Source organism: Emydura macquarii, unplaced genomic scaffold (assembly GCF_026122565.2).
Source record: "Emydura macquarii macquarii isolate MOO-44397 ecotype Brisbane River unplaced genomic scaffold, CSIRO-AGI_Emac_v2 contig_587, whole genome shotgun sequence".
Lineage (NCBI taxonomy): Eukaryota > Metazoa > Chordata > Testudines > Chelidae > Emydura > Emydura macquarii.
Window position 1 is genome coordinate 10,455,395 of NW_027130724.1, and position 23,828 is coordinate 10,479,222.

Here is a 23,828-nt window from a genome sequence, read left to right on the forward strand (position 1 = left end):
AATTCAAAAGGATCTTGACAAATTGGAGAATTGGTCTGAAATCAAGAAGATGCAATTCAGTAAAGACAAGTGTAAAGTACTTCACTTAGGAAGGCAAAATCAAATGCACTACTACAAAATGGGGAACAACTGGCTAAGTGGTAGTACTGCTGAAAAGGATCTGGGGGGTTGTAGTGGATCACAAATTAAATATGAGCCAACAATGTGCTGCAGTTGTGAAAAAAAGGGATATAATTCTGGAGTGTATTAACAGAAGTGTCATATAATACATTGGAGGTAATTGTCCCGATCTACTCAGCATTGGTGCGTCCAGTTCTGAGTGCCACACTTTAAGAAAAATATGGGCAATTGGGAGTCCAGAGGAGAGCAAAAAAAAAAAAAAAAAGATGAAAGGTTTCAAAAGCCTGACCTGTGAGGAAAAATTTTAAAAATTGGGCATGTTTAGTCTGGAGAAAACAAGACTGACAGGGGAACTGATAACAGACTTCAAATATGTTAAGGATTGTTATGAAGAGGATGGTGATCAATTCCATGTCCACTGACAGTAGGACAAGAAGTAATTGGCTTAATCTGCAGCAAGGGAGATTTAGGTTCCATATTAGGAAAATATTTCTAACTAAGCACTGTTAAGTAACTTGTTAAGCACTGGAATAGGTTTCCAAGGAAGGTTGTGGAATCCTCATCTTTGGAGGTTTTTAAGAACCTGTTAGGCAAACACCTCTCAGGGATGGTCTAGGTATATATGGTCCTGCCTCTGTGCAGAGGGCTGGATTAGATGATCTTTGGAGGTCCCTTCTAGCCCTACATTTTTATAATTTTTAAATTAAAACTGTTGCATCTTTTTTTCCAATTCAATACATTCTTGTATTTATAATGTTCTCTGAGATACTTGTATGAAAGGCTTCATAGGCGGGGATTAAATAAGGAAAAGGCCAATAGCAATGCTTACACATCATGACATTGGAGTACAACAGGGATGGACTAGATTAAAAGAAAGAGGCTGTGATTAAAAGCAATGACAATCTAAATGAATGTTCCTTCAGACTATTACCTGTGAGGAGGGAAAGCAAGGATGAAGCTGACTATTCCCTAAGAATTCTTCTTCTTTTTTTTTTTTATTAAACAAATTGCTGCAGCAAGTGATTTTAAAAGAAAAATAATAGCCACAATGTCGTGTGCATTCTGCTTGTAAATAAATCAGTGCATGCGTATTGAAAAACACAAAATACACCAACAATAGGGACTTATGTGTGTGTTTTTAAAGTGACTCCCTGCTGTAGTATTCCATTTTCACAAAGACGATGGTCTACACAGGGATAAAACACCTGCGGCACAGCCATGGCTGTGACTAGCCTGCGTTGGCTGACTCAGATTCACGGGGCTCAGGCTGCGGGCCTCAAAATCGCTGTTAGGGTTCAGGCAGGAGCCCCAGCACTGGGACCCTTCACCCTTGCAGCGTCCCAAAGCTAAAACTCCAGCCAAGCCTGAACATCTACACAGCGATTTTTTCAGCCCTGCAGCCCGAGCCCCGTGAGCCTGAATCAGCCGACCGAGGTTAGCCCTGGGTTTTTAATCCCCATGCAGACTTACACTAAAGGTAGAACTACACTTCGGCCGCTGCAGCAGAACAGCTACACCACAGTAGCTGTGCTGCTGCAGTGCAATAGAGTACATGCTTCCAACATTGACAGAAGGGGTTTTTCCATTAAAGTTGTTAATAAACCTCTCTCACAGGTGGCAGCTCGTTCGATGGAAAAAGTCTTTCGCCAACCTAGCTGCATCTACACAATAGGTTAGGTCGACCTAACTATGTCATACAGGGTGCAAAATTTTTCACAGCCCAGAGCAATGTAGTTAGGTCACTCTAATTTTTAAGTGTAGTCCTGGCCAAAGAGAATAACGCCTTATCCTCGCACCAAAAAAGGAAAACTATATTTCAAGTAAATGATTTTATAGCCTCTTTGTAAGGCCTAGCGGGTCTTGAACCCAGGCTTACAGAGCTGCCAAGCAGCAGATAGCTCTCAGGCTGCTACCCAGAAGCAGTTATAATCAGCTTCTGTTCCACGATCCATGACTCACTGTGGACACAGACCAAGGGAAGTCCCACCTCAAGGAGTTTGATAGCTCCCAACCCTATATAAACCCGAAGGGCATTCCAGGAAGTATGCAGGCAACAGTGTGGATCTCCTGTAGTTAGCATGACCATTGCTGCTTCCTGTTCTTGAATTCCTGGCTTCATTTGGACCTCACCTCCTGACCTGGACCTTGAAACCTGATTCAGACTCTGGACCTTCATCTTGACCCCAGCTGGAACTTGTTGATTAACTGTTTTGTTACTCAGACTCAGGTTTGACCCCACTCTGACCCTTAGTCCTGACACCCTTACTATCCCTTTCAAATGTCTGATTTGAAAGCCAAAGTCTCCATGCCAATTGAATGAATGATTCATGTATCTGAGCAACAGTGTGCACACAAAATCACAAGGATGGGTGCCCTATCCAAATCACATCATTAACACATTATGACATGTAGAATTTCCTCTTGCTATTTATAAATACTAGCTATTTCCACCCACCTTTGTTTCTTTCTGAAACATCCTGTCCATTATGTTGTTTATCATCTTGATTCTTTGGAGATTAAATTAGTTTGCCCTTTCTGAAATGTGTCATGTTAACAAGAGTGAAGTGAACCTTTGATCTATAGACAGACATGTACAGTCATTCTCTTGAAAATATTAACAGTTTGCTCTTGACTGAACTTTACTCCCTAGCGTGTCCACAATCTGTGAACTCACTAGCGCCTCACCTTCCCTTGAATAGTGTAAGTTATCATAGTTTGTTGGAAACTTTAGAGCTGCGGTCAGATCTTTTATTTTTCTCTTGTTGCCACTTGGTGGAGCCAAGTATATGGCATATTAAATGCACTGGCTACGTGGTTTTCACCAAATTAACTTGATGAACATGCACTGGGGACATACACACTCCAGTGAGCATTTAAAATATTTGTAATTGATTTCGGAAGGAAATTTGTTTTATGCCAAACATATTAAAGAAATTTGGCATAAACAATTTATACTTATCATAATAGTGTCAGCATCAGCAAGACCTAGGGGTATCATTTGTCTAATTGCCAGCGACATCTTTAACTACACTCCTCACTTTCACCGAAGTACGGATGTGGAGTTCTACATTTTAAATTTGTGAGATTGTGTAACCTGTTTGGCCCATATTTTGATCTCAGTTAAACTAATGTAAATCTTGAGTAACTCCAGTGAAGTTAGTGATTTCCCCAGACATTCAGAAATGCCATCTTTTCTATACCTCAACCCTACTTTTCACTTTTGTCCCTCCTCTTCTAGCGCTTCTCCTACTGAGTATAGTATTTCAAAAGGGTGAATGAGAATTCCCTGTTTATGAAACAAATGTTCTTAGTGTTATCCTGATTATTTCACACAATGCATGTCAGAAAGCATAAGTAAATATAATTTTATGGATAATCAGGATAAGTGATAGTGAACAGAACTTTACAGAGAATACTGTGTATGGAAGCATGCTGTGACTGAAGATGAAATGTCACCTATTGCAGTTAATGGACAGAATGTTTTCATTTTGTTTGATCTTTACCCTGTTAATGAATAATCAGGGTATGTCTTCATTTGCCACCGTCAGATCAATCTATCTGGATTGATTGAGTGGTCAGTGAAGACCTGCTCAATTGATCTGGAAGTTGACACAATAAAACCACCCCTCAAGTCGGCGCAGCGCAGTGAAGACGCCATATAGAAGAGGAGTTACGAAGTCAGCGGGAGTTATACAAGCTGCTCAGTATCCAGATTATTTCCAGATAAGTGTAGAGGTGGGCTCAGATTGCATAACCCAGACCAGGGAGACTTCTGTTGGAAAAATGGATAATGAAAAGAACACTAAGTTGTCACAAAACTCAGAAGAGAAGCTGTTCTTCTACGTTTTTCTGTTTATGTGTTACGTAAAAAGGCAGACTTTTCATTTGGAGTGAATTACATGGAAATAGAAAAGAGATTGACAACACTGGGAACCTGACACTTACAAAAAACATAGGTAACTATGCAAAGTGACAGTTAAGAATTCAGTACAGCATGGAATGTTTCTCTGAATTACTTTCCTACATATAGGGTTTTGGCGTCTTAAGAGTCATAGATGGGAAGGAACCACTAGATCATCTCGTCTTATCTCTTGTAAATCACAGGCCACCAAACCACCCAGCACCCTGTCCACTAAACCCAACAATCTGTTATTCCTTTCAGATGATCAGGGATCAGGATGAGCTTAAAGTTATGCTTGAGTTTTAATTATTTTGCTGTTACTCACAGAATTGAGTGGCTTAGCAACTGAACTGCAGATGATTTGAAGAGTGAACTGTAATCACTGAATTTGGGAGTGAAGACGTTTGAACACCTTCTGTTAGCCTTGCATCAGCAGTTAACCAGAGAACAGTTGCTTGCTTTTTAAAGAGCTGTCAGAACCCAGGCCAAGGCTATGGGGAGAAGATACATGCCACACACTGCATGTGTCATACTGACATAGCTGATGATGTGGCTGCTCAAACAGGGAAATTAACAAAGCCAAGTTAATTTCAGTCCCATTCAGGAATAAAAGCATGTGAGGTGTGTGGGAAGTGCAAGACTCATTCAAAGTAGAAAAGAGAAATATATACTGGAAAGTGCATGACTACCTGTCAGTTTCTCTGCTATGAAATGTGCAGCAATTTACAACAGCTGGTTTGTCCTTCTCAATGGGGACAGGAAGCAGTTAGTCATGAGTTATACTATGTGAAGGACCCACTGCCATAACCATCCACAATATGCTTATCTGCTGAAAGGCTGGCCGGCCACTGAGGGTGTAATTGTCTGTCACCTAAGTGACTTAGGGGCACAAGTCCCAAGGACTCTCAAGTCATATAAGTGCTTTTGAAAATCCCACCTTGACTAACCACCTGCTTAAGAAAACTTTCAGAGTACCTCAACAGAAGGACACAACCCATGGAGATGCAACCATTATGTCACAGATTGGGATATATGCCTCTGATGCAGAAAGGTTTTCCAGCTCTTAAGAAATATCATAAATGTTAAATATAAAACTATACCCAAGTCTTGGCCATGAACTTTTCAAACGTTAACTAGACAAGTTTCAGCAAAAAAGAGGTGTGATAAGAGGACCCTAAAGTTCTAACTTCCTATTAGAAAACTATGGGACAAATTTTCATAGGTGGCCAGAGCTACATTGCATTTGTAAAGTTTCACGTACAATCACTGTGGATCTGAACCAACACCCATTGACTTTAATGGACCACACGCTGCATGTGCAGATTATGCATAACAGTCACACATGTAAACATTGCAGATGATTGTTAAATGCCACTCCCTCCTCTGAGAAATGTGATCCTATGATTGTCTTTATTTTACCATTTTTGCACGTTCTTCTCCAATATTTAAAACTCCTGGAAGCATGAATCTTCAGAGTGAACATGCACAAATGACACCTCATTACTAAACAAATCTGCTCCTTATGTATATTCGCTATAACACTTTAGTGACAAACCATATTTTTACTCTTTATCATACCAGCACTCCAAAGCCAGCACTGCTAAGAAAGCTTGAGCTGAGTTTTCATTCTGGCTTGCACATCATCAACACAACTGCTAAATAAATTCAGATTGCTGAATTATTACCCATGACAATGTGCAAGCCAGTTTGATTTTCAGATTCCAAGCTGAGTTTCCATGTCTGGCAGTTGGGAAAGGGGGGGGGGAGGAAACTCTTTACTTGGAAAAATGAGTGATTTGAACCAGAAGTTTTTGAGACAAACATGCAAACCCCATGATGCCATTTTTTACACAATCACTTTTCAGAACAGAATCATACTTTACACTACATGAATGACTTCAGCAAATAATGTAAAATTAGATCCTTATGTACAGCAAGGTTTTGTATCTAACAGTCTTCTACGCTACATAACTGTTCTATTTTACCTCTGGATCTTTTCAAAGGAGCCTATGGGAGTCAGGCACCCATCATTCATTGAATAAATTTTACACTTTTTAAAAAATTTCAGCAAAAATATTAAACTTTCTATTGCTAGCTATGAACACATACTGATATATGGTGGAAAACTGTTATTATTTCTATGCTTAAACACAATCTCTAGAGATTTTTTGTTTTTTGGATTAGTTAGCATGAAATCACAGAAATGAAGAGCTGAAAGAGACCTTAAGATAAGGCCATACCAAGTAAACTTAGTTCATCCCCAACAGGTGTTTGTCTAAACCAGGGGTGGACAAATTATGGCCCATCTGAGCCTTTCATCAGGCCCTCTATCTGGTCCTAGCTGGAGCACAGCAGCCACTTCCCCCTCCCATCCCCGCTCCTTTTCCCCGCCCCTCTCCGACCATGTGGGCCCAGCGGTGCCCTGGCTGGAGCACAGCAGCCACTCCCCCCTCCACTCCCACCCCTTCCCCACCACGTGGGCCCAGTGGCACCCTGGCTGGATCGTGACGGCCGCTTCCCCCGCCTAGCCCTGCCCCTTTCCCTGCCCCTCTTCCACCACATGGGCCAACCAGGGCCCTGACTGGAGCCATTCCCGGCTCCAAGCAATGCTGTGGGGTGGCCACTCACCCTGCACAGCCCCACCCCCTCCATCCCACCCCTCTGTATGGTTCTCCATACAATTTCTTTACCCAGATGTGGCCCTCAGGCCAAAAAGTTTGCCCACCCCTGGTCTAAACTGTTCTTTAAAACCTCCAAAGACTGGGATTTCCTCCCTTGGAAACCTATTCCAGAGTTTAACAATCCTTATATTTAGACAGTTTTTCCTAATATGTACCCTAAATTTCCCTTGCTGCAGATGAATCTGCTTACTTCTTGTCCTACTCTCAGTGGACATGGAGAACAACTGATCACCATTCTCTTCATAACAGCCCTTAACATATTTGAAGACTTTTATAAGGTCCCCCCTGAGTCTTTTTTTCCTCAAGACTAAACATGCCCAGTTTTAAAAAAATATTTTCTCAGAGGTCAGGTTTTCTAAACCTTTAATTGTTTTGTTTTTTGGTTCTCCTCTGGACTCTCTCCAATTTGTCCTGGTCAGTTTAGGGGGGATCACAATAATACTCTTGTATGCAGCTTGTCATGATCGTTCTTAAAGCACTTCACGAAGTAGATCAGCATCCTTGTCCCCAAGATGCCACAACATGGGAAGGTCATAAACTATCAGAAGGCAGCCAGGGAAGAGTTGTGGATATGCAGTGATGGAAGGGGAATCTAGATGTATGTGGGAGAAGGAAGCAGAGGGTGTCCCAGACATGTTCCTTTGCATGGGAGATCCTAATAACCTATGGCCATGTGGATCTCTAAAGGGAAGGAGGTGCCCAAAGAAGATATTCAACTGCTAGATCATGTGGACAAAGGCTCTTCTAACAGGAAAAGATTATCAAAATTTCTTAACTTCACTGGGCAAATAAAATATCCAGCACCGAAACCTCTCCTCTGCATACATATTTTTGTCAACTATTTGGGGGTACATGATATGAGAACAGCCACTCAATGAAGGTATCTTCAGCAATTGGCTGAAGGAAAAAGGCACCTTGTAGCTATTATAAATAAACAGATCCACCCAACAAATCCATGAGGAAATACCGATGGGAAGCAATACCTACAACATCCAGGATCAGGGTTTGCTCCTTTCTGGAGGATACAGAGGTTGGGAATAGCATTAGCTCCTACAGATTCCCACTATTTTAGTAAACTCATTCAGGGCACAGGGTGAAGCATTAGCACTAGGGTTCTGTGTGGCACAGGGAGACCCAAAAATAGCAAACAAGAGGCTGCCTCCCTGTGAAGGCCCCATCCTTCTATGGATACTCTGAGCCCCTGGATCTCCTAGATCTCAAGACATCTATGTCAGCTGAAAGGCCACAACTTATGCTCACTCTGAAATGAGGAAAATCCTGTCTCTGCAAAAGTGAACTCTGGCTTTTCCAGTATTATTTAATCTGATATTATTGTGTTTGGTGAATTTTAATAATGGACTTAGAGCTCACGATTACTTTACTCTAAGAGGAAAATACTGACATTTTCTAAAGAAAGATCAGCGATTTTTCCTTAAAATGGATCACTGCAGACATACTTACCATTTCACCAGAAAGAAAGGAGCTTTTGAAATGGGATCTTAGATTTAGAAGGTCGTCTATAATGTAATGTAATATAATTTACATACGTGGCTGGAATTTCAGTTCCCCAGCTGGTCCTGATGGAGGACTTCCTTGCTGTAGCTTCTTTAGTTCCATCTGTTGTACAACCTGATGGGTGGGGTGGGGAAAAAGCAAAGGAGGGGTCTGAGAACTCAGTGGCATCAGCTTCCTTTCACCTTGCATAATTCAATGCTCTTGATCATATGTACACTTATTTAATGTAATCCTCACCAGTGGGAACATACAGAGTTCAGCTTCACTGTTTGGCGTAATCTGGAGTCATTGCCTGTATTCTGCTGCAGGAAAAATGAGTTTAAAATTCATCTGCAGCCCTCATGGCAAATACACTACCCAAAGGGACAATGACTCCAGAGGTAGCACCACTTTTCCTCTCTAAAATTCAGCAAAAGGCTCATAAAGGGGAGGAATCCTCCTATTACAATGATAGCACCTGCTGAAGTTCCTGTTTCTGAACCTGAAGTTGGTCATGCTGTCTCTGTAGCTCTTCCTTCTGTTTTTGAAGATCTTCTGCCTTCTTCTTGAGTTCATCTTCCTGCTGCAAAATATGAGTTTCAAATTCCTTCAGCTCATCATCTGTGAAGAGCTGCTGTTGATCCAATGTCTGCAAGAAAACACAGAGAGCTAAGAACCCTCAGACAGGAATAATAAAAATAAAACTTGTAGAGGGGAATTAGCAATCTTCACAATGCTACGGCTACTAACTGGATTCTGAAGTTCACCAAATGACAATACAGAGAATTTTGGTTTGATACTTCCAAAAAAATATGGTACTATGAAGGAAGGAATTCATCACTTCCACTTATGAGGAGATGGCTTGAATCCATAAGGAGCTCAAAATTTGAGGTAAGGTGGAAAAAAATCACCTCTCCTACTTCTAATTCAATTTTGTCCTCCATTCAAAGAAATCCATAGCCAAAACATCTGTTTTCTGTTTCAAAAAGCCTGTGCAAACAACAGGCTTTCAGGTAATCCACATGATGGCACAGGATCTATTCTATTTATTCTTGAACACCTAGGTTACATTTTATTTAGCTAACACCTCTAACCACAGCACACAAGCACATATCCAGGAGGAGGAAAAATGAAAAGTCAGAGACAAACATGCCACTTAGTTTCCTGGTTAGACTGATTGTAACAGCGCTGTATGTTCCACTTGGAACATGCTATTATTACCTCCCAGCTATTTGGCTCCAAAAATTCTTTTTTCTCTGTAGCTTTCAGGAATTCATGTAAAGTTACTAACCGGTCCTTGTTGACATCAATCTAGTAAAAGCAAAAACAAAATGTAATACATCTTTTTGTGCAATACAAGGGACTTGGGGGATATGAACCTACATTTATACAGTAATTTAATCATGAGATTGTTTTTTCATGTTAAGCCAGACATACTTTCATTTTCAAGTGCAAAACTAACTTTTTTCAGGGATTTTTCCTGACAATTTCACAAAATTGGCAAAAAAAAGCAAATGATCTTACATTTCAAGATTTCTAAATTTCACTGGAAATATTCTGCACAGTCCTAATACTGAGTTATAAATGAATTAAAAGAGAACTGACAAATGCATGTACAATTTTCCTGAGAAAACATTTCACAATTCATTTTGGTGTGCAGATTTAGCAAAAACAAGTAGTGTCTACCAGGGAGGCTAATCCTCAGGTTGGCTGAAAACATTCCATGAAATGTCAATTGGTTTCATTCTGATTTCCTTTCCAAATGCTTGCTTTACTACTGTCTCTTTCACTGGAAATACGAAGACATTAAGGCAGGATTAGGTTGAATACAGCCTTATGTTTCTGAGCTGTCCCAACTGCAAGCCAGGATTTCTAATACATCTATGACCTCGATATCTAGGATTTAGTTCCTTGGCCTTTCAACTCTAAAAGAAGCTCACACTAAAAGCTGACTGAAAACTTGCTGCCAATAAAAGTGAGCCATCCTAACCTTCCATTTTAGAAGCAGGGGATTAAAGTAGCAGAAAACCAATTAAACTATCCCAGAACGCCTTCTTCTGCTCCTCCCTCTGACTATAGAGGCACAACATCATTGCACTCCTCAAGCTTAGGGAGTATAGCTGGGTGTAGAAGTGGTGGTGTTGGAGGACAGCAGCTCTGCATAGCATCATCTCTTCCCTCCCCAATACCCATTGAAATATCTGCAAGAATGAATGTTGGAATTCATTGCTGTCAGACCTCTTGTGAAATGGGTGAGGGCTGGATACTTGCAAAAAGACACTGACAAAACTGTTCCGTTTGGAGCTGTTCTGACAGATGTAGCAGCCAGGCTAAGGGAGTGGCACGGAGGCCAGCCATGTGCTACTCCATGCCCCACGATCCACAGATAATATCTATGGATCCTGGGACATCTGTAGGGATAGGCCATGCCCCATGCTTACTCTACAGCATGATTATGCTGGAAGTTAATAAGTGGGAACATGGACTTTTCCAAGCAACCCCATCCAGCATCTTTCTTGAGAGGACAAGATATGGCTTGGAGCTGTAGCACTGTATACTTTGAATTATTGTATGTCTGTGAAGCAATACATAGTAAAATGGGCTAAATTTCCCTCTGCTGTACCTGGGCAACCTTGCTGACTTCAATAGAATTGCACAGGTACAACAGAACAGGATTTGGCCAACTCTGTTAAACTTCAGACCACACCTCATTCATGACATGCTCTCTCATTCTTAGCCTTTCTTCTTCCATTTCCACCATGTCATCCTCTTCATTTTTGGGATCATATACTTTCTCCAGCTGAAAATAAATGTAGTGAACATTAGAGGAAAAGTCTGCTTATTCAGAATAGAGCGCATCTGAGACAATGATGCAAAATGTTGCTTAAAAACAAAGCTTCAACAATCTGAACCGTCTAGGAAACTGATACGTTTTTGCATTATATTTAGCTGAAGCACTTTCAACTGAATAGTTAATATGAAAGGAAATGACTGCTTTAGGTAAAGAAATAATTTATTTTAGCATGATAATTTTGAGCAGAAAGTGAGCTTTTCAGTGGTATAGAGTGAAGCCTGTTGCTAATTCAAGTAGACTACTGTAATGCCCTCTACACTGGATTATATTTTAAATTTCCATGGAAATCTAGATTCTGATCCTGTGATTGCCTTAGTGCAGGTGAGAAGCTCAGTTGACTTTAATGGAACCTCATGTGGGCACAGAGATGGACCATATGATGTCAATTGCAGAACCTGGATATAAATCTGGTGCTGGACTCAGTGTCCACTTGTTAAGTGGTGTCTCTTTGTGCATATTGTTGCTCTATACTCTGATCTGCACTAGCTACCTATAGGTTTTGGGGTTGATTTTTAAGGTTATGGTTTTAACTTACAAAACCATACACATTTTACCCATCTCACGTACCCATCTAAAAGACTACTTCTCTCCCTATGCTATTCAGGAGCCCCACTGGTATAAAAGAGGAGGCTATTGGCAAGGTGCTCTTTGTAAGGGCTCTGCACTTGAGATTTTACTCTCTCTTTTGGTCCGTAATAGCCTGAGTTTGTTAATGTTGAGGGCATGTTGTCAGGCCCATCTCTTCTCCCTGGCTCATAAGGAGTGGGAAGATTTGTGAGGCTAGGTAGTGATAAGGACACTGATGGCTTTTTTTAAATAAGCAGTTAAAGATGTATGTGTGTTTCCTTTTGCGGACTCAAAACATGCTGGTAAAACCAAGAGTGTATTTATTCCATCTGTGCTCAGACATTACTGTGATAAGAGCCATCTGACTATCACTGTTGTATTTATCCTCACAACACCCCTGTGAGGTAGACAAGTACCAGTAGCCCCCATTTTCATAGGAGAGGGACTAAGGCCCAGATCCTTAAAGTAGTTAGGTACCAAACTTCCATTGAAATCAATGGGCGTTAAGCACCTAAATACTTTTGAGGATCTGGGCCTAAGTGACTTTACCCCAGGTCATACAAGAGAGTCTGTGGCAGAGCAAAATATTGAATCCAGGTCTCCTGAGTCCCAGCCCTCTGCCTTAAATGCTAAACCATTCTCTCTCTCCCTCACTGGTATGTGGAATAATTTTAGTGTGTCAAAGTCACAATTTTCTTGTTCGTAGCCTAAATCAAAAGAAAATAAGTAAATATCCCTTTAGAAACAGAGAGGAACCATCAATATATTGAATGATCTGTAATCTTCTGACTTTTTTTTTTTTTTTTTTTACCTCTTTAGTAAACAGGGCCTCTAATTCTTGCTCATCCAAGAAGCCATCATTATTGACATCTATAAATGTATAAAAGTTGACAATATAAATTCAGTAAATACAGAAAATAATGAATATAATAATTCACAATTGGTCAGATAAGCAGCATAGAGTCTAGACTGGATTAACCTCTGTATCTAACAACATGCTGGGTACAGAGTATGACATGGAGATTATTTCACTTAACATTAAATCAGGCCTTGGTTGGTCTACACTGGATTTCTGGTGACTTGGATATTTACTTATGATCAGATAAGGCTGCAAGGATTCCTCTAACTCTCAAATAAGAAAAGCTAAAGGACATCTAAAGCTAAGAGAAAATACTAACCAAACAGGTTATAATGGCGCTACTCAAGGCCTTCTGTTTTTTTGGAGATCTATTATTTTCATTTTGGAAGGTTTATTATTAGCAATTTTTGAGTTTTATGTAGAAGTCCAAAATGGGGTTTGTCAGGGCTTTCTTTTTATATATACTATAATCTCTTTGTAATGTTCCATAATGTGTTTTAATGCAGTATTGTTTCAAACAGCACTACACTGAAGTGCAGTGGGGAATCTTTGATGTGCACTAGCAGGGTCTACACAGCCCAATTAATTCACAACACATTAATGCAAATTAGAAATCGCACTCCTGCAGTCTACATTACTGCTCCATGTAGACAAACCCTTAGCTACAAGTCACCATTTCTAGTGTTTTTCCAGTGTTTACTGGATAGACACAGATTTCATTTGGGGTCGGGGGCATGTTTTATTGGTATTTATCAGTTAAAACCTAAAATAAGAATATCCAGGCTACTCTCACAGTAAGATATCACTCAACATGAGAAAAGGTAGTTGTACCTGGCCAAGATTTGTAAATATATCCAGGGCCAACAGGAATCTGTGGAAGAGTTTAGCTAAATGTATGGAAGTTTCTCCAAGCAAATTACAGAATTCTGCTGACTACTATATAAATATTCCATTCTTCAGAAAGGGACCCATTTTAGAATGAGTTTGGCAAGGCATGCAAAGAAGGAAATACCTGAAATATTTTATAACTGTGGATCAGTAACTCATGCTACATGGCCATCCGTTCTTAATCCAAATATTATATGGTACTTTTATGGTTGAGAGAATGTCTAGTCTAATTCAAACACGTTTATATAATATTATAAATTACCCACATCAAAGAACCTGAATGTTAATTTTCAGTGCTAAGAGGGGGCTATTTCTGTTTTGGTGAAACTGACATGAAAGAAGAAGCTATACAGCTCTACTTAGATTTCTAGGAGAAAAAAAAATCTAATACTTGTTGAATGTGAAGCAGAGTGGCTAAATTGCATAGGAAATTAATATACCCATAAACCAAGATTTTAAAAAAGATCAGACAGTTCCAAACGTCTTTACTTCAGTTGCAGCTGTCATTAGTTTCAGCTTATGAATTTTTTCCCCTTATGTGAACTGGGTGAGTCAAAACCAAAACCAAACCTAGTTTCCTCCACTTGTTGTTGTTCAGTCCTTCTCTTAAAGCAAACAGTCAGCACAATGTGAGGCACATTGAGCTGCACCAAGTAAGGGCTTGTCTCCACGGTGGGGTAATGTGCTGTACGAGAGTATTATTTCTAATGCGCACTAAGACATTGCACACTAACTGAAAGATCTGAAACAGTACTATATTAAAGCACAGCAGGCTTTAGTGCATCTTTAGTACACACCAGCAGGGTTTACGCAGACCAATTAATGCACAACACATTAATGCACTTTAGAAAATCACCCCCATAGAGCGCATTATCCCACCATCTAGATGAGGTCTAAGTGCTTTCGCATATAACTCAGCAGTAAAGTAGTCAAGAGTTGTGATTTAAGGGTTTGTAATAATGCTTAAAAGTAAACACCCCATTAAGAGGAACAGGCAAAGTTTACACCTCTGTGCTATTGTTTCAATTTCTGGCTACGGAAACCAGAAATATTAGAGACAGCTTTATTTTTATTTTTTTATTTATTTATTTTTTTAAAGAACCATGACAGTCTCTGAAGGGGCCCAATTCTCTGTCTTTCCAGAGGCAGTAGAATGACTGGCACCCTGCTTACTTATGTAGAGGGAGATGGGGAATCTTCAAGTTCATTCACACAAACCTTTTGTGGTTCATCCTCAGGGTGTAGTTTGTGGGCAAAATGACAACTAAGGACATTCCCCATAAAAATGACCTGGCAACTGAAGAACCGGATGTGTCTTTTAGACCTACTGCCTCATACAATTGTTTCTGTCCTATTGGAGATACGTGAGCTTTTTCAAAATGATCATATTGACATTTTATGTTGCTCCACTTGACAGCATAACAATACAATAATACATGTACCTAATATGGTGTAAAGAGTGCTCTTGCATGAACAGTTTGAACTTGACAAAACTGCTCATTTACTCCGTTTTGTCCTTCTGGACTCAGCCAACTAGCTTGTGTGACAAGATTTTTTCCCCAACAGAAGATAACACTTTCCAAACAAATAGATAATGCAAGAATCACTTGACTTGTACCTTTTAAACTAAATCTAATCTCTTACCATGTAACTTGAAAAACGTTTTTGGGTCGAAGTCATTAGGATCCAGCCCATCCGTCTCCTCCCACACCTCTTTCAGTTGATCTTTGCTTCCCTGTAGATTGGTTACAAAAAGAAATCGCTCTGAGTGATTACATGTAATTTTATTGCCCTAAACTAGAATTAAAGTTTCTCAAAGTCTTTTAAAAAACTTTTAGCATGGCCCTGCTTTACAGGCCTGAGCCAAAGCCCACATAAATCTATGGCCATCTTCTTCCATTGACTTAAATGGGTTCCGAGTCAGGCTCTGTGTTGTCACAAGACAGGAGGTGAGGGTGCTATGAAGCAGCATGCTCAGCCTCTGGGGAAAAAAAACACCTGGAATTGCTCTGCACAGCCCCTCATTTAGGAACTGTGTCTAAAGTGAATTTCAGTCTACTCCCCTTGTCCAGAGGGAAAGTAGCTGTAATGTGGGGATTTGTAGTGTAAGCATCAGTGAGGCAGAATAATCCTGAATAATCTCTGGCTTCTTTATGAACAAGTATTTTGCCAGTATATCACATAACTGTGCACCAAGCACAGCAAAGATAACAGGCCTTTTGGGCAGGACTTTCTAAAGTGCTCAACCTTGGTTTCTCTTTGCTTCCATTGAACTCAGTGGTAAGACTCTCATTGATTTCAGTGGGAGCAGAGTTTGAGCACTTCTGAAAATCCCATCCACAGAGTATTACTCTTTATTCCCCATTTTAATGCTGATCATACGTGAATGAACAAGGTGTTATCCAGGCCTCCTTTGTTATAAGCCTTTGCTCTTTGGTATGCAAAGCTTTCTCTAGCAAGATCAGAAATGCATACACACTGTGTCCTTACTGGATGATTCACTTTGGGGTGATCTTCATGCTTTTTCTTCATCGCCTCATATTTGGATTCCTCCTCCCGTCTCTTCTCTTCATTCAATGTTTTTAAATATTCTCTCCTCTCATGTTCCTTCATCATCTCGTATTTCTTAAATTCCTCGTGGTGTGTCTTGTCATAGTTTTCCAGGTCACTTGTAGCCTACAAGTAAGAAATGTTTATGATAAAAGGACTGTATTGCTTAGAAGTTGACCATATTGCCATTGGTTTGCCAAACAAAAGGTAAACTAATTAGGGATCATCTTTCAACACAGTAGTGTAATATTTGTCTCTCCCCACGTTACTTATTCAGTGTTTTAGGACTCAGTTGAGTTGAGTTGCATTCCTTGCCCATGCAGTGGTGTAAGAAGCAGTAAGGCACCCTTACTCTCCTGTGTAGATTACCCACATAGAGCCATTACTCTCTATCCCACACAGATGGGCCGGAGTTGGAGAATAGACACAGTTTTGACGTCATTCTCCCCACACCTGTTCCAGTCAGTGCAGCTGAACTGGCATGGTGAGGGAAATAAGATGCACCAGGTACAAGGCTAGCACAGTGCACTTCCTCCCAGGAGCTAAGAGGTAGCAGGTACCAAACATAAGAGGGTTAAACACCCAGGAGAGAGAGAAGTTATTTAAGCTAAGGACCAATGTTGTCACAAGAACAAATGGATTTAAACTGGCCATAAGCAAGTATAGGCTTGAAATTAGACAAAGGTCTCTAACCATCAGAGGATCAAAGTTCTGGAACGGCCTTCCAAGGGCAGTAGCACAGGGCAAAAAACTAACTTGTTTCTAGGGGGAACTTGATACATTTATGGAGGGGATGGTATGAGATGCCTACAATGGCATAAGGCCTATTTACGACTGCTAATAGCAAATAACTCCAACAACCAGAGATGGGCACTAGATAAGGAGGGCTCTGATTTACTACAGAGAATTCTTTTCCAGGTTCTGGCTGGTGGGTCTTGCCCATCTGCTCAGGGTCTAACTGATTGTCATATTTGGGGTTGGGAAAGAATTTTCCCCCAGGTCAGATTGGCAGAAACCCTGTGGGCTTTTTAACCTCTTCTGTAGCATGGGGGACAGGTCACTTGCTGGTTTGAACTAAAGTAAATGGTAGATTCTCTGTAACTTGAAGTCTTTAAATCAAGATTTAAGGACTTCAGTAACTCAGCCAGAGGTTATGGGCCTATTGCAGGAATGGGTGGGTGGGTGGGATTCTGTGGCTTGCAATATAAAGAAGGCAAGACTAGATGATCATGATGGTCCCGTCTGGCCTTAAAGTCTATAATACTCTCTGGATTACCCGTTACTCAGGGCTCATGGCAACTCTACAATCTAGCCTTTAATCTGTAACTACAGATTACCTTCAATACTGTGAGTGAAAATGGATAATATTCAAAGGTTTATGTTAGGACTCATCTATAAGGAGAATTATTCCCAAATAGCTATTTCCTGATTAACTCCATGTGTGGATGATGTTTGTTCCAGAATAAGCATGCCTTAGTATGAATCATCCTAATCCACTTGAAATTGTATATGCTAGTGTAGACACTCCCAATGTTTATTCCAGGACACAAATATCTCTGGTTTACCCTAGGGTTTAGTGAACAAACATGGAACCAAACATGGAACTAGCTTTTACAATCATGTGAATTAATCTGAGTTAACTGATTGCCAATTAACTTGCATTGAGACAGGACCACATGCTAATCTAGACGTACCCTTATGAGGGCTAGGTACTACAGGTGTGCTTACATTTGAAAGCAGTTTGCAGCTGGGTAGTTTTCAGTTTTTGATGTTCATGTATTTAATAGTATTAAAGGAAGTTAAGCATTCTCATGCTCTCCCCTAAAAGATGTTCAGATTCAACTGATACTACCTCTCCGCTTATTTAGAATTCATCTCCAAAATGCCCCATGTTTTAAAAAACAATTATAGAGGAAATGGCCCCTTAATACACCCTTAAATTGTGTATTATCCCAGCTGGTAAATGAAAGAAGACAACGTTGGAATTGTTTAGGAATAGAAAGAATGCCACAGCTAAGGACTTCCCTCTCTTCCAACCAACCATAATTTTTATGAAATGATCCTCATAAATGGTAAGATTTTTTTGAACATTTCTTAACAGAGGAAATTACAAGGGAGCATTTTAGAATTAGGATACTGAAATAGGCTTAATTTACCAAATTCTCTGTGCAAAAACATTCAGCCAGTTTATAATCTCAGATGTACTGTGCTATGTGCTGCATACCTGAGGCTAAAATCTTTCTTTCCTTGAGAGACATAATTTTGCACTGCTGGAAAAAGCCATGTTGCACTTTCAGCCAAACTGCATCTCACTGGGATGTCAGCTGAGCAAGAACTGGCCTGTGATTGATATATACTTAGTCTCCACCAGACCTTATGTACAGTAAGTGCCCATTAAGCAACTTTTACTACTGATATCTGAAATTCTATTGTGTTGTGGCATTGAAGTTTGCCGTACACAAGCTGGGTCCAGAAATCTATATGGCTATTTTGAGAGGTGCAATTGTTAGCTTACATTAAAATCATTATGTGACAAGCTTAGTCATTAAGGAGTAAAAATATAGTTTGAAAATATTCTACAGGCATAATGTGCATATCTCAAAACTGAATTGAATTTAGATGCCTTTAACAAGCCATGTTTTGTTCCCAAAGCTGTTCATACTGGCACAAGAATGAGAATGCTATAAGATGCTACCTGAAAAATTAACAGGTTTTCTGGCGAACACATGCCAATGGCACAGAAGCTTTCCGGTACACAATGGAACCAACTGAGTTCCTCTAAGACTAAGATCTGTGTGGTATTTACAGAAGACCGGTATAGATAAAGTAAAAAGATTTGCTTTCACTGCAGAGAAATACATGATCATTAAAAGGAAGTGAACATCTACAATATTTTATATCTAACACTCACTGCTTTGATCAACATATCTAAATCTTTAGATTCAAACGTGTGAGGATTCTGGTGGTTGAGGTGTTCAAACTGTTTAAGGAGAGCTTGATGGTCTATGCCAGTGTCTGAAAGAACAAGGTAAAAATATGTTTTAAAAATATTATTTTGAGCATAAAACATATCAAACAAGTTTGAAAGAGAGAGTTCTAGAAGTAAAAGCTTTCAACACAAGCTTATACTATACAAATATTTGAGGCTCCTTAGGGACTGGATAGGTATTTGCAATTTGATGAAAGAATAGTAACATTTCTAGAATAGCATTGCTTAAGGAAGACCAGGCAATTTGCACAGCACTCTTCTTACCAAACTAGAGTACTAAATTTTTACACTGTAATTTCAACATACAGAAATTAAAGTAGATATCAAACAAACATTTCAAGCTTCACAGTCCAGAATAGACACTATTTCTAGTTCATGCAAATGATCATATAGACAAAGCAGCTGATTCTGTAGTTGTGATGGGGTCAACTGGAATCCCAAATTGATGCCCAGACTCATCCAGCTGAACTAGGTTCTCAGGGCTGACTCCTCACTGCCTTACACCTTGCAACGTCACCTCCACCTGGCCAAAGTGGATGTGAAAAAATACCAAATCAGAATGGTAGCAATTTAGATTCCTTTTGTACTGACTACAAGGTGCAAGGACTCAGGCCCTGTGTCCAAATAAGGTGCTGCAAACCTTCCCCCTCCCTTTTGTAGAGGCTGCTTCCAACAATATAAAACATGCAAGTGCAGTAACAGCATCAAATATTTCTACGCCAGCAGAGTTTTCCAGATGTTACTATGATTTTGGTCAATACATCCATATAATAGTATAGACCAATATTAACTTGAACAGCATCCATTCTTTTAAGTTAGGCATCACAGTTATGCCCAGCTTGTCAAGGTGGCTTAACAAAAAGAGGAAATGTTTGATCTGTGTAGGAGATTGTAGGACAAAGTCTCCTTCCCACATCTGTGCTCTGTGCTTTTTATCATCATATGCCAGCAAACCGTGGTCAGTGCATATTTCAACCATCATTCGTTCACTGTGAGATCACAACTTGTGCCTAAGTACATTCTCTGATGAATCGCTGTTTTATAAAACATTTACATTTTTTAAAAGTGCAGTATTATATTTTAACTTTCCACATTCCTGCTACAGACAAAAGGTTCTTATGTGATGGTTTGAAAATGGAACACTGTAAAAATACATCTATCTAAGGTACTTACATTTCCCCCATTACTGTAATATGAGCACCTCACAATCTCTGTTGTATTTATCCTGTGAGGTAGGGAAGTACTATCATCCCCATTTTACAGATACCACATATATTATGGTGATAGCATTGTAAAACTGCAGGCCACATGACACACAAAGTTTAGCACATGGATTCTGTAGGGTATAGGAATTGGATAGTGTCCCTTTAAATAGTCTGAGTCCTTAAGAGGCCCTGACTTTCTTCCAAATTTCAGAAATCACCAGAACCTTGCCAAAGACATACTGTATATATGTAGTTAGGTCTTGCATTTTGTATATGGTTAGTAAACATGGTTATGTGGACTCCATTGTGCCTGTATGGTTCATTCATATTACATATGTAATGTATATAGCAAAAAATATAAGGGCTCTTTGACCGCTTTAGCTGTGTGCTAATTCATCTCTTCAAGGACCACTGCTAACAATCAAATCTCCAAGCAGCTTCAAACAGATACTTCTCTGACAGCATGCTTGAAAAAGTATGTCCTTATTTCCACATACACACAACTGTTGAACTTTCCCCACACTAATCTGATGTGTAGCATACAAAATATTCTGTTCTACATGAGTGTTTTAAGGCTCAATATCTCAAGACTTTGTAGGGCTAGACATGGGACTAACATGCTCATCCCAAAATCATGCTGATAAGACCTTTATTAATCATGGATTTTCTCTGACTTTCTCTTTCTGGCAATGCAAAGCAGCCAGAAAGCTGCCCTGACAAGGCATCTCAAGGAATCACCAGGTGATGTAAAGTCAGCATAGTAATTAATGCCAGAGGAAGGATGGGGAACAGCTAAAGGGCCATATGCTCCAACAATCCCTAGCAGGTACAAAGGTCCAGATTCACAAAGTAACTTGGGCATTGTGATGCTTGGCATTCCCATGCCTCACTTTTAGGTGTTCAGAAAGTCTCAGTGACAACACTGTGATCCAGAAAGTCCAGTTAGGCACCTAGGCTCCCTATACGGTGAATGGGGAGAGATAGGCACCTAAGAATGTGATCCAAAAAAAGCCAGCAACCAAGGCAACTCCCCATTTAAGCTAGCCACTGAGAAATACTGATGAGAGGGGGATATAATAAGCTACTCCCCTCTTGGAGATAGGCGCCTAAGTCCAAGTTGCAGGGAAGACCCTAGCTCTGCTTGCAATCCACAACTGCAAACCCCTCTTCTGGAGTCAGGCAGCTTAGGCCTCTAAATTGGGCACCTGTCTCACTGCACACCAAACTGACAAAGGAGGAGGAGATTACCTTAACTGTTAGGCCAGTGGTTAGACCACTCGCCTGGGATGTGAGACCCAGCTTCAATTCCCCCTTCCCCATGGAGAGGGGAACAGAGTATTTGAATAAGGGTCTCCCACACCTCTCCATGCTCTAACCACTGAGCTACAGATATTCTGATGTGAGGCTCATTCAGTCTTTCCTGCTGAAGCCGTTCCACTGGGCATAAATACTTAGAGTTACTGGGCTAGAGAAAGAGTAAGAAATCCAGACTCCAGTACCCCTCCTCCAATCACTGTGCCTGAGGTGGGAACTGAACACGTCATTTCCACATCCAAGGTGAGTGCTCCAACCACTGGGCTAAAAGTTCTAACCTGGACCACCCTGACCACAATGGAACCCAATCTGGTAGGCAACCTCTGAGTACATCTACCCAATCTAGCCCTGCAGGCAAGATAGGTGGATGAATGCTTATCTTCCCCTGGTTCATTTATTGCAATGGGGCTTAGGAGGGAGATAGGTACCTGGGTGCCTTGAGTGAGGCAGCAGCGTGCATGGCCGGAAGCAAAAATTTAGGTGCGTAGGGAATTTTTACTCTGAAAACTTGAACACCGAGTTTAGACACCTAAAGGGTTTGGCAGCAGCCAACAAGGAGTTTTGTGGAAACTCAGACATAGGCACCTAAACCTGGGTGTTAGGGGCTAGATTCACAAAGGAATTTAGGCGCCTAGAAAATCACTGGGATTCACAAAGCCTGAGTTTGGCACCAAGGCACCCTATACAATGAATGGGGAGAGATAAGCTCCTCAGAATGGGACTCAAAAGCCAGTTCACTAGGTGGTGCCTCACCTAAATTAGCCAATGGGAGATGTCAAGCCAAGGGCTCTGTGCTAACCCGCAACCCTCCCTCAGAGATAGGCATCTTAGACCTTGTCTACGCTTCAGGTTACTTTGGTATAACTTGCATCTCTCAGGGGTGTGAATAATCCACACCCTTGTACAACATAAATTATATCAATTTAAGCACTGGTGTAGACAGTGCTATGTCAGTGGGAGAGCTTCTCCCCAGGCTGTTTTGTGTAAGATTGCCTACGGAATACCAGTCTGGTAGACAAGCTTTGAATACACTTACTGGCTCAGTCCTTGCAGGTGAGTTAGGCAGAGGAACACCATCTACCCCCAGTTTATGCATCCTCTGTGGCGTAGGCATCTGGAAGCCGGACGCAGTGCTGCCTGGCGCATGCTCAGTGGCAAAAACATAGGCACCTAGAGAACTTTTACTGCAGAAATATAGGCACTGAGCAATTTTATGTACCTACAAGTTTCAGGGACAGCTGAGCAGTATTTTATGAATCCCAGTAGGGCCTAATTCTGGGGTTTAGGTACCTAAAGTGGCAGTTAGGCATCTAAATCCTTTTGTGGATCTAGCCTGAGGTGCCTTGTGGATCTGGAACAATGGTCTTTAGCAATCTGGCCAGCATAATTGCCCTTACAATGGTCTGAATTACAGACGGCTAAACCAGCATCCTCTCAGCTGACTCCATAATAAGGAGCACAGGAAGGTGACTTACTCACCTACCCTCTAAACTCCTGGGTCTTGGACTTATCTAGTTTGGCCAGACCTAAGAGAGGTCTGCCTCAACATCTTAAAAATGCCTCTGGCCCAGAAATAAACACAGCAAGTGTAATTTTCAGTCTCTGTTTTCACCTAATCCACATTTGGAAGTAAAGAAAAAATATTTTAGAATTAATCTTTTTTAAAACTGGAATCTGCATGAAAGCTAATCAGAGCTTTGCAATATTAGATGTGTTCCTGGAGGGGATAGAAAATGATATAAAATATATAGAGTTTATCAGACAGTTCTGGAGCTTATTGCATAGGTACAGAAATAAGACATTTCATGGATAGCATGGCCATATATGTGGTGTTAAAGTGCCTACCCATAGTGGCCATTATAACTAAGAATACAAAATATATAACTGGTTTTCATATGCTTATAGTCTGCTGAAAGCTGTTATCTTTTGAATAGTTTTCCATACTTGCATTCTTCCCAAACATGAGGTTTTTATATAACAATGGAGAAGGTGCGTGTGTGCACGCTATTTCAGGGGGAGTTGATTTTTTTTTTTTTTAATAATCCCGTTGATTGTTTGAGTTATGTGAAGGTAGGAGTGGGATAAAAGCAAATAAGCCATTAAAATAATGTCCGAACATTTAAAAACAAAACACTCATTCGGCATGCATTTAGAATATTGTGTCCAGTTTTGGGCCCCCCAATACAAAAAGGATGTGGACAAGTTGGAGAGAGTCCAGCGGAATGGAGCACAGGACTTATGAGGAGCTGCAGGGGGGTTTGATAGCGGCCTTTAACTACCTGAAAGGGGGTTCTAGGGAGGATGGGGCTAGGCTGTTCTCGGTGGTGGCAGATGACAGAACAAGGAGCCTCTCAAGTTGCAGGGGGGAGGTCTAGGTTGGACATTAGGAAAAAGTTTTTTACTAGG

At 40.5% G+C, this 23,828-nt stretch overlaps 1 protein-coding gene across 10 annotated transcripts in view; it reads right to left on the bottom strand.

Annotated features, from left to right (window-relative positions):
* The window catches only part of NUCB2 (nucleobindin 2), a 67,755-nt gene that overhangs the window by 18,478 nt on the left and 25,449 nt on the right, over positions 1-23,828 (bottom strand). For 9 of the 10 annotated variants that reach the window (XR_010918450.1, XR_010918448.1, XR_010918449.1 and 6 more), the window contains exons 5-12: positions 18,826-18,929; positions 15,855-16,040; positions 15,009-15,099; positions 12,429-12,487; positions 10,904-10,996; positions 9,418-9,507; positions 8,675-8,845; positions 8,250-8,331 (exon numbers count right to left, since the gene is read on the bottom strand). Coding sequence is in view for 5 of the 10 variants with exons in the window: in XM_067540683.1 (XP_067396784.1) it covers positions 8,250-8,331; positions 8,675-8,845; positions 9,418-9,507; positions 10,904-10,996; positions 12,429-12,487; positions 15,009-15,099; positions 15,855-16,040; positions 18,826-18,929 (876 nt within the window). In the remaining 5 variants the exon portion in view is untranslated. Of the gene's footprint in view, positions 1-8,241; positions 8,332-8,674; positions 8,846-9,417; positions 9,508-10,903; positions 10,997-12,428; positions 12,488-15,008; positions 15,100-15,854; positions 16,041-18,825; positions 18,930-23,828 lie in introns of those variants that run through there. The other variant, XM_067540685.1, reaches the window with a different exon arrangement.